Below are 12,071 nucleotides of genomic sequence, written 5' to 3'. Positions count from 1 at the left end.
AACAAAGGAGTTCAAGTTCTAGACTTAGACTCAATAATTGATGAGAATATCTTTGATTTTCACATTTAATTATACATTTTTGTGTTATACAATGTGTGAAAGTCTTGAGTCTCACATCTTACTTTATATTTTCAAACATTCATCTTTCAGCTGCTGGGAGTGTGACCCTGCTCTCTCTCCTGTTTCTCTTAAATGACACTGAATGTGCAGCTTTGTGATGGAGCTGGTAGCAGGTATCCACATACAGACATCGCTGCCTTATGATCACTCCTTACACACTTCCTTTATGTTCATTCAGGAAACTTCATCACATCCCAACAGCATTAGTAAAGCTCCACTGTTACATCATCCAGCCAACAGCGTCTTCAGTATCAGTTAGTATGACACGAAATAACCTCACAAGCAAATATTCTCCTTTTAATAACTTTGCATGATGTAAACATTAAAGTGTTCATGTATAACCTCCTGAGTAACTTCATCATCTGAGTGTGTGCAGACACAGACACGAACAGAACAAACAAGGATGGAAAAACTTGTTCTGTTCATCGCCACCGCATCAGGCAAGTGTTATAAGGTGTTTTTATATTTGCTGTAATGAAAACAGAATGATAGCTTGATTAGATAGCTACAGTATGTCAGTGGCAGTAATACTGGATATGCTTTTACTGCTGGAATAAGTTCAGACACTGAAATCTAATTTTAAAAAGTCAAGTTACTTTTTTAAAAGTGATCATGCATCTCTGTCACTGCAGGGCTGTGGGCCGTGTCCTTAAATCCTGAACGTCAGTACCATTTTGTTTATGAGCAGAAGAACTGGGCTGAAGCACTGAGTCACTGCAGACTGTATTACACAGACCTGGCCACCATAGAAAACATGGAGGACGTGAAGACCCTGAATGACATGGTGGACTTGAACAAATTTGAAAAATCTGCAGACAGCTATGTAAGTTCACTCTCTCTGTTTAACTGAAACATATTTTTAACACTGGCAGTTCAAATACTTGTACACACTCACGTATTGAATTTTTCTCTGCAATATTCCCTTGTTCCTGTTTTTTTCTTATTGTACGTTTATGTGATGTGTTAATCATCTCTGCTAAACCTGACACAATCACTCGAGCTAAACTGAAATGCCTTGGTATTGTGATTCCACAGCCTTTACAGTAGTATAGTTTTTTATGATATGTAATGAAATACCCATGAATGACAGGGTTTATCTATAAACTTTCAAACTAACAAACTTTGTCTTTAAAAACCTTGTTTACAAATATTTCTCCAATATTTAAAAAGATAAAGTACCACTAATCAGAAAAGTCAGGGATGTCACTTGTTACTCGTTGCTTACAGCGAGCCTGGATCGGGTTGTTCAATGACGTGAACAGCTGGAGGTGGTCGAGGTCGGACAGCGATCTCTACAGAAGTGATGAGGCTGAGTTCAGAAACTGGAAGCCTGGACAACCAGACAACGAAGGGGGAGGTGAACTTTGTGCGGAGATTTTTGTCAGTGGAGAATGGAATGATAAACTCTGTGACAAAACCCTTAGTGCAATCTGCTCTGATGTCAGAGGTGAGGATCTCAATCTGTGCACAACCATCAAGCAAATCATGCACACTTCATTCTTGATTTAAAGACTTTTTGGGTCTATTTGTCTCAGTGGTAGCTAACATGAAGATATATCCCTCATTTTTTTTTACCTTTTAGAAATTAATTTTCTTCTGCTCAACACTTCCCTTTGGTCCATTTTCAGGGCAAAATGTGACATTTGTGTTCATCGACAAAACGATGACATGGGCTCAGGCTCAGAGCTACTGCAGGGCTCATCACACAGACCTGGCCAGTGTGAGAAACGTGTCAGAGAATCAGAGGGTAAAGGAGTTGGTGCCTGCTGAAGATCGACCAGTCTGGATCGGCCTTTTCAGAGAATCCTGGAAGTGGACGGATGGAAGGACCTCCACGTTTAGATACTGGAAAACAAAAGAACCAAATAACCAATACTGGAGAGAGAACTGTGTGGCAGCATCCTTTAAACATTCTGGAAACTGGGAGGACTGGAACTGTGACTGGAACAAGCCATTTGTCTGCTACAGTGGTAAGCCTTTAGCTACATCTACACACAGCTGCATGCATGCAGTGCATTTAGCTTAATAACAAAACAGAAGTAATTCATACAAAAGATTTGCTGGAAAGTTGGACTTTAAAACTAACAATGCATCAAATTCTGTGGAGCCAGGCAGCACATCCAGTGGGTGTTTATTGTAAATGCACAGAAAGCAGCTTTCAGTGAAAAAAACCTCACTGGCTAACCGTGAACCTTACTTTTCTCTTTTAAAAAGATCCTGTTTACAAGCAAGCGGTGAGAATCAGGCTGGAGAAAAACGCTCATCTGGATCTGAATCGTGCTGCTGTGATGGACGACATGCTGAAGCTGGTCATTTTACTTTTCATATTCTTTTGTTTTTTTCTTTTGGCAACAAGAGTTCCAGTTTACATACAAGTCAGAACTTCTCAACAAAAAACAGATTTTAAATCAATCGACATGTGATTGAAGACTTACAGATTTATTTCAGGGGGTTCAACAGAAGTACTGAGCTGTTTAACTATTAGTCATTTTTAACTTAGATAGCCAGATTTCCAAGGCTCAAAGGTAACTGGACGATCCCAAGTACTGTTAAATATATGGATGTTTTTAAAAGTTGATAAAAATCTTTTGCAGTCACTGATTTCCTGAAGTCTGAAATACGTGGACATCATTGAATGCTGTCTTTCCTCCTTTGTGTTGCTCTGCGTTTCACTGCAGCCGTGTTTCATTCCTGCTTGTTTGTGGGTTTCTCTGCCTTCACTTTGGTCTTGAGAAACTCTTGGGTTGCTTTTGCAGTTTCCTTTGGCCCATCATCCATTCGCACTGTGGACCTCTGTCCCATCAGTTCTGCAGGTTCTCTGACTGAACCTGAGCTGAGTGCACACTTCATGATTCATCCTGCTACTTCTCTCAGCAGCCACATCATCATAAACTGGTGGCAGCCACACATGATGTGATATTCTTCAGATTGTAAGCGGTGTCTTTCTTTCGCTGGTACACATTATTCTTGGTCTCATCTGTCCAAAGACTGTTTGCAGAACTCTGGAGGTTCTTTCAGATGTTATGTTTTTTCTGTCTTTGCTTTGGCTTGACCCCCCTGGTGTGTAACAAGACCAGTATGTTTGCCACATCAGATTGTAAATATTAACAGAAATTATTTTGTTCCCACTAAAAAGAGGACACCAGTTTGGTATGTGCTTCCTCTCCTGTCTCCCTTAGGCTTTGTAAAAGGCCCAGCAAATGTAATTATTGTAGTGACCTAAATAGTAATTATACTTTGGCAAATATGATAATGTTATAGGACAGGGGTGGCCAACTCCAGGCCTCGAGAGCCGGTGTCCTGCAGGTTTTAGACATGTCCTTGATCCATGACAGCTGATTTAAATGGCTAAATGACCTCCTCAACATATCTTGAAGTTCTCCAGAGGCCTGGTAATGAACTAATCATGTGATTCAGGTGCGTTGGACCAGGGTGAGATCTACAACCTGCAGGACACCGGCTCTCGAGGCCTGGAGTTGGCCACCCCTGATATAGGACATATTTTTCTCGTAAAAAAAAGAAGAAAATTGCAGTCAAGAATTGACTCTATTAAAGTTTAACAGATTACATTTTCTGTGTGTCTCAGGTCAAGCAGAAGCTCCAGGCCCAGGGGGTTAGAGGGGACATCAACCTGAGCTGGAGGAAGCAGTCAGATGGAAACGTTTTTCACAGCGACACAAAGAAAACAAAGAAGATAAAAAACCCTTAAGGAAAGATAAAAGCTTTGAGTGTTGCATTATTTATCTTAAAATATTTTTTTCGTGTCCATTCTTCATGCTTTTGTTGTTTTCCAATCAGTGTCACTGCATCAGCTAATTAAGCAACATGTCTGTAGAGCATAAGTAAAGGAAGGAAGACCGATCGTTTTTCTAACATAAGTTAATCTTCAGAAGCAAACTCCAAGGTGTTTTAGACACCCACACCGTATTTCTGACATCCCCAGTGACTTAAATAAGTTCCTTTACTTCTTAGATAATAAAGACATGTCATGGTTGTGGGTCTGTGACCCAGCATTTTGTGTTTTTGAATGATTAATAGTCTTTGATTTCATTCTTATTCATAGTTTCTAGTCTGTTGGTTCCTGTCTCTGTGCCTCCCCTGGTGTGTCACGTCTAATCAAGTTATGTTTTCATGTCTGTGTTTCTCCTTGTTTCAGTGCCAAGTGTCTCTGTGCCTGTCTCGTGTTCCCAGTTTTGCCTCCCCCCTGGTCTCATTGTGATTTCTCCCAGCTGTGCTCTCCCCCCGTGTCTCATTCCCTCGTTATCTCTCTGTGTTTTTAAGCCCTTTGTCTGTGTATCTCCTGTTGCATGTCTCATGTTCCAGGTTTCCTTCTTCCATGTCTCAGGTCTTTAGTTTCTTTGTACTTGTTTTTAGGTTTCTCCCAGTTTAGGTTTTGCTAGTTTAGTCATTGTCGCCTGTTACTTTTGTTTGTATTTTGCTTTGCTGTAATAAAGGCTCACTTTCAGTTAAAGTCTGTCACTAGTGTTTGCGTTTGGGTGCTATCTGCATATTAGGGCAGCATCTATCAGATGAGGTGTCCATGCAGTCTCAGTTCACCACCATGAAGTACACACACACACACACACACACACACACACACACACACACACACACACACACACACACACACACACACCCTCTCGTCTTGTGGGCGGCCCTGTTCTCTGCTGTTCTTTCATATTTACACTAAAGCAGATTTTAGATCCTCTTCGATCCATCGGAGATGTGACTCGGATACATTCCTTCTCTAGCTCGCTGTTGCGTTGAGGTCAGTTTTAGCTACCTTGATTATCATCGTCGTTTATTTATATAGCACTTTAAAAACACACAAGGCTGACCAAAGTGCTGAACAATAGAAACATAATAGATACCATAAGAATAATAAATACGATAAAATAATAAACATAGCGAAAACAATAAAATATAAGTAAATACAAGTCAGTCAACCACTGAGTCAAAAGCCAGTGAATAAAAATGCGTTTTCAATCTGGATTTAAAAACCATCACTGATGTCGATTGCCTAATGTGAAGAGGAAGATTATTCCAAAGCTTAGGAGCCACAATAGAGAACGCTCGGTCTCCTCTCAGTTTCAGCCGTGATTTGGGGACTGAGAGCAACAGCTGCTCAGCTGACCGGAGCGAACGAGTGGGGACATAGGGCTTCAGCAAATCAGACATATAAGCAGGTGCCAGACCATTTAAAGATTTAAAAACCAATAAAAGAACTTTAAAATGAATCCTAAATTCAATTGGAAGCCAGTGCAGGGAGGCCAGGACCGGAGTAATGTGCTCAAATTTCCTTCTACCAGTTAAAAACCGTGCCGCAGCATTCTGTACTAGCTGCAGGCGTGTCAGAGTGCCCAGTCCAACCCCTATTAAAAGGGAATTACAATAATCCAAGCGTGAGGTTATAAAAGCGTGGATAACAGTCTCCAAGTCACGCCTTGAAAGAAAAGGTTTAACCTTCGACAGACGCCTGAGGTGATAGAATGACGATTACACCACCCCATTCACGTGGCCATCAAAGGTAAGTGCAGAGTCGATTTTTAACCCAAGATTGGTAATCGAGCTCTTCAGGTGAGGGGTCAGAGCAGCAAGGTCAACATCAGGGACATCAGGGGAACGATTCGGGCCAAACACAATTGCTTCCGTTTTACGTTCATTAAAATTTAAAAAGTTTTGAGCCATCCATGACTTAACATCACTAAGGCAATCAAGCAGGAGTCTAATTGGGGAGCTATCAGAATGACTGAAAGGAAAATAGAGCTGGAAATCATCAGCATATAGATGAAATGAAACATTGTGTTTACGAAAGATCGCACCCAGTGGCAGGAGATACAATGAAAACAGTAATGGCCCAAGAATAGATCCCTGTGGTACACCCCATGGCAGAGGGGCCACAGAGGACGATGATGAGCCCAACTTAACACAGAAGCTCCTGTTTGAGAGATATGATTTTATCCACAGGAGTGCCAAGCCAGAAATGCCCACACAATGCTGTAATCGAGAGATCAGCAGGTCGTGATCCACTGTGTCAAATGCAGCAGTCATATCCAGTAGTATAAGCACTACGTTTACCACAGTCTGTTGCTACCAGAATATCGTTCATAACCTTTATGAGAGCTGTCTCTGTGCTATGAAACGGCCTAAAGCCGGACTGAAAAACTTCAAACATTTGAGAGTTGTTTAGATAATCCATCAGCTGAGTGTGAACAACCTTTTCCAAGATCTTACTCAGAAAAGGAAGTTTAGAGATGGATCTAAAATTTGACATTACTGAAATATCTATCTATCTATCTATGATCAAGCTTCTTCACTCTTTAGCTCACTTACTTAAGTGAGCTAAACTCAGATTAGTGCTTGTTACAAAGACCAGGCTGAGGATTTGTCCCTTTTATCTTTTGATTCTTTTACTAATCTTAACTGTTTCAACTATTGTGGAGTTTTGTGCTGTTTTCATTTGATTTTGTTTTCTTTTATCTGCTGTCCTCATCTGTTTTCATTATTTTTTGCCTCTTTAGTCATTTTTTTCATTAAACCCCTGTGTGGATCCTGTGAAATGTGATAAATATTACTTTCCGTTTCTTTGAATCCATCAGCTTCATGATGGGATGAGGATCGATTCTAAAAGTTGGCTTGCTGGACTGACCTGGTAACATTGTATAACTGTACGTGTGACAGGAGCATAACCTGTGCTGATAAATAAAAGTGTAACCCAGCTGGAGAAACGGGTAAAAATAAGATGAGCTTTATAAGGTATTTGTTTAGTTTCAGAATCATTCTTTTATTTGTTTTATTTTATTGTCACAAGAAGTGATAATGTGGAAAAAATGTGTTTATTTCCACACTTCCTGCTGCGCCTAGCAGGAGCTTTTATTTTGAAGGTTAACAGGAAGTTGTGTGTTTTTACATGGCGTATTGATACCAGCCATTGGAGGAGAAGAAAAATCCGAAGCTATCTTGATTAGCAGCAGAAACTGCTGCGGTTACGGAAGCAAAGCTTCATAAAAGTTGTCAAAAAGTGTTCAGAAGTTATCGGCTAACACTTCAATAGTGAGTTGAATGTTAGACAGAGCTGCCGAAATCAGCAGAGGTGGCGGCTAAGTTAATAGTGTTCCACGTGTCTCGGTAAGCTAACTGATTTACCTTCTATGTCCAATGATCGTAACGATGATGCTAATCATAGTAGTTAACCCTTTAAGACCTACCATAGAACCAAGTCCGCCAGACCTTATATTATATATTTACATGCTGTAGTGCCATTTTTTGGAGCATTTCAAGTTGCTATACATCAATACAACCATTATAGCCCAAATTTTAATAATATGTATGCATTAAGTGCATAGTGATTACATAAATTGCAAAAAAGTGCAATAAACTACAAAAACATTGAAAATCGTTTTTGTTTTTTTAACATATATTTCTAGTTAGAGAAATTTAAGAGGCTTATCCCTCAAAACTGTAAATACAAAAAAGTTGCACAAACTAGTTTCCCACCACAGAAAATTTATTTTAAGTGTCTTCATAGTTTTATTTTTGAAATACACCAATTTTCATATACTGCAGGAAAAACAAAAATAAATATTATTTGCAAATTTGCAAAAAAAAACAGCATATGCATCAAAATAAACTATTTCCAGCAGTGCAATATGAGTCCTAAGCATCCCAGAAACGACACAGAAAGTCATAAAGTCAAACATAACTTTTAAAAACACCAGTATAGGGTCATAAGGTCACGATGGTAAAAAACTACATTTCCGCAAAATGACGTCACTTCCGGTTTCGGGAAGGTCATGGCGGACATGCGACAGTTCATGCTGATGGACGTAGGAAGTGTTACGAACAGCTGATCGGATCGGCAAAGCGTTTTTCTGGAATATTATGTTTTTGTTGCTGCAAGCGCTTTTTATGCAGTTTTTGCAAAGCTATATGTGGAAGGAAACTGTGACCTAGGACAAGCTGATGGCATAAGATGTAAGTACAACTTCTCTAGTTTCATATGCAAAAAAAATTATTGCGCTAGCTTACGTGGTTGCAGAGCTACTGGGATTTAAAAATAGTTACGCAAAACGGAGCAGGGGCGCTACGCTCGGCTCTAAAGGGTTAATGCATATTTTTCTACTGTATGTGTCATGTCAATGATGAGCGTTTGTGTTATGAGGGAACAAATGCAATTTGATAGCTTTTGTGCCGGATTTAGTGTAACGCATGTTTTGAAGAAATTTAAGCTTTAACATTTGTATTTTATTTGTCTAATAATTGTGTTACGTGTGTGTCTATTGCAACTATGTTGGTTAGACAGAAGTTCTAACACGAGTTACAATTTAATCTGTTAACTGAAGAGTACCACAATTTTTCAGGATGTAAGTAATTGCAAATTGCAGTTATTGTTGTTGAATTTATGATTAATTTGAATGCTGGAAGAAGTGATAGATGAGAGACTATAAACCTGTTTTTAAATACAGGTCAGGTCTTTTAGTGAGCTTTGAGCTCCACGAGAAAAGACCAGTGATTCCAATTGATGGCGAGCCTCCCAGTGTGATTTCCAGGATCCAGATCTGCACAACAAGTACGACGGCCAATGGTTTATCTGATTTCTGGTAGGATTCCACCAGTCACCCCGACTGGCAACAGTGAACAGATGAAAAGAGTGCACTCTAGACTATAAAAACACTAAGTGTGAAACTTCACTGGACCCCTTTTATTTTGCTGACTGACAGATTATTGCAGATCATTCCCTCATTCGATCTGTGTTTTGACTTGACTGACCCTCTACTCTATAAACTCTGAGGAACAAACTGAACTATAAGGTTGCAACCTAACAAATACTTTCAAAGGGACAATTTCAATGATTAAGGACAATGCATTTTATTTCTATTTTTATTTTAAGGGCCCTAATTGTTGTTTTGCTGTGAAACTGTTATTGTTGACACTAAAGTCACAGTTAACTGAAATTTCTGTGTGTTATGATTATTCGCACTCATGTCCAGCTCCTCCCCGAACCTAGAGTGAGGTGTACTTACCCAGGAGTGAGTTACAAAAGGAAAACAAAGAATGGGATAAAAAAAATTTGATGAATTTTGGTTGTTGTCACCAAAAAGTGTATGAAACATGTCCTTTCCTTTAAAGTAAGAGGATGGGATTGCTCGGCCTCCTGTGTCGCTGTTCTAGTTCTTCTCCTCTGATGTGTAATCTATAATATAGCACCACCCTGCTCCACACAGCAGTGTCAACCCTTGTTTATTTGACCTTCTGCAGAGTGTGTCTGTGAGGTTTGTCCCTCACCAAAGGAGACAGGCTGGGAAAAGGTGGAAATGTGGAGGTGTCTGGGGAAAGTTGCAGAGAGGTGTGAGTGTTTCCTCCATACAATCTTGGCATGGGAAGTTTTCATCTCATCACAGGCCACAGATGTCTTTACCTGGCCTCACACTGCTGGAGATAATCCTTCCATAGCTCCTCACCACACTTGGGCGCTGGATGGTTGGATGATGCTTGATCGAGACTTACAAACATCGAACAACTGGAACATGCTGGATATTAATTTTCAGCCTACTCTATGGCAAAGGTGGTTTTGGTCAAACCTTTTGGTTTTTGGTCGGCTGTGTTGTTCTAAATCTGGGGTTAATTTTCCCAAGAGCCCAGAATTATGACCTAACTGTAACATCTCCTCTTACTAGTATCAGTTTATAAAAAAGATTAAATTCATGTCGACCATCTGGGGCCTTAATTACATCAACAGCCACTTTAGTTCATTCATGGAGCTGAAGGAGAGAATTACTTACAGTAATATAAAAATTGCCATATGTGAAAACAAGAACAAAATTCAAACATTCATCTTTCAGCTGCTGGGAGTGTGACCCTGCTCTCTCTCCTGTTTCTCTTAAATGACACTGAATGTGCAGCTTTGTGATGGAGCTGGTAGCAGGTATCCACATACAGACATCGCTGCCTTATGATCACTCCTTACACACTTCCTTTATGTTCATTCAGGAAACTTCATCACATCCCAACAGCATTAGTAAAGCTCCACTGTTACATCATCCAGCCAACAGCGTCTTCAGTATCAGTTAGTATGACACGAAATAACCTCACAAGCAAATATTCTCCTTTTAATAACTTTGCATAATGTAAACATTAAAGTGTTAAATGGCCTGCATTGTTCATGTATAACCTCCTGAGTTATTTCATCATCTGAGTGTGTGCAGTGATAGATACGAACAGAGCAAACAAGGATGGAGAAACATGTTCTGTTCATCGCCGCCGCATCAGAGCTGGTTAACAATAGAAAACATGGAGGACGTGAAGACCCTGAATGACATGGTGGACTTGAGCAAATCTGATAACTCTACAGACAGCGATGTAAATTCACTCTCTCTGTTTAACTGAAACATTTTTGACACTGGCAGTTCAAATACTTCATGTCTTTATTGGACACATGGAGTAATCGCTGACAGGACAGGCTCACGAGAGTATGATCAAAGTTTCACCTGCTTGCAGCGATCCTGGACTGGAATGTATAATGATGTAAACAGCTGTAGGTTGACAGCTGTTTATGAAAATAGTGAGGCTGAGTTCAGAAATTGAAACGGTGGAAAACCAGGCAGCAGAAGAAGAACATTGTGCACAGATGACTGGCAACATCTTATGAGTCATGCCAAATAAAGACCTGGTGTTCTCCTCACCTGCTTAGCCTCTGAGTTGTCCAGTTAACTTCCAGTCTGGACACATGCTAGCCACTCCTCCCTCGCCAGATCTCTGTTACAACACACAATTTGAGATTAAAGTAAACATGTGAGCACCGGTGCTGCATCTTTTTTACATAGCAACACTTCCTCCAGGCCATCCATTACCAAAGTCAAGAGTGCTTTATAACAAGCAGAAAATCCCCTCGGGCCTAACCAATGTTAAATCTTCACTCTAATCAAAACCAAAGAGAAAGTGATGTTTTCATGAAGATTTTATTCTAGAACATAAACAGCACAGGCTGTTGGGTATAAGTTCTTAATGCTACACAGTCATGTTAAGGCCAGTTTGTGACCCAGCTGCCACTGGGACACAAGTCACATGTAAAAAAGATAAAATGTGTATGTTGCATGTTTTAGTTTTATATTGGTTATTTTCCATATCATCTTAAATTTCCACCTGGAATTTCAAATTTTTTATTTCTGGTTACTATTGAAACTGCCTCTCTCTCTCTCTCTCTCTCTCTCTCTCTCTCTCTCTCTCTCTCTCCATTTGAATAATGACTGAGGCTCTGAGGCAAACAGCTTTGAGTGCTCAAAGTCTTTTTCCAGAAACACAAATAGTGGAAGCGCTTTTTGCCTGAGTTCATTTACCCCTTTATCACATGCAAATCTGATCCACATTCTCTCCTCCTTATTACTTTGCAGCTCCATATTTACCGTCATACATGAAACAGGCAACAGACTGTCATATACTGGGTTGCTTGTGTTGAGCGGGTGGGCGTTGCGGCTTTACGCCACCATGACATGCTTTGCGGCAGGGCTGTCTATGTGCAGTTCTTCTCTTAGCTGCCGCACCCGTTGTTGTGCTGTTATAACCCATGCTGGATATACGTTCAATAAAGCAGCATCATAAGAAAGCTACCGAGTGGTCATTCTACACAGACAAGGATGGAAAAGTTTCTTCTGTTCATCAAAGCGGTTTCAGGCAAGTATTTCAATCTATTTTTCTTAATATTAGTTATCATTAAAAAAAAATTAGCTTTATTTATTTATTTTTTTTTACATCTGGTGACTTTCACAACTAAAAATAATATTTTAACTATACTACACACTATTCTTTAATCGCTGTACTGATTAAATAATTAACACTGGAAATAATTTTACTGCAAAAAGGAGTACACGACCGAGCAGACTGAAATGGATGAGAGACTTGTTTTGCTTGTTTTTCACCATGTAATTAATATTCACATCTGTGTCAGGGCTGTG

At 39.8% G+C, this 12,071-nt stretch overlaps 1 protein-coding gene across 1 annotated transcript; it reads left to right on the top strand.

The window, feature by feature from the left end:
- The first annotated feature begins 523 nt into the window (after positions 1-523).
- Positions 524-3,829, top strand: LOC134618313 (macrophage mannose receptor 1-like). Its single transcript, XM_063463670.1, has 6 exons — positions 524-560; positions 753-943; positions 1,348-1,567; positions 1,749-2,090; positions 2,335-2,429; positions 3,707-3,829. Exons 1-6 carry the CDS (start codon positions 524-526, stop codon positions 3,827-3,829), a joined length of 1,008 nt encoding a protein of 335 aa, XP_063319740.1.
- Positions 3,830-12,071: the final 8,242 nt, after the last annotated feature.

Source organism: Pelmatolapia mariae, linkage group LG20 (assembly GCF_036321145.2).
Source record: "Pelmatolapia mariae isolate MD_Pm_ZW linkage group LG20, Pm_UMD_F_2, whole genome shotgun sequence".
Taxonomy (NCBI): domain Eukaryota; kingdom Metazoa; phylum Chordata; class Actinopteri; order Cichliformes; family Cichlidae; genus Pelmatolapia; species Pelmatolapia mariae.
The sequence above is the reverse complement of the archived record's forward strand: the minus strand, read 5'-3'. Positions and strand labels throughout refer to the sequence as shown.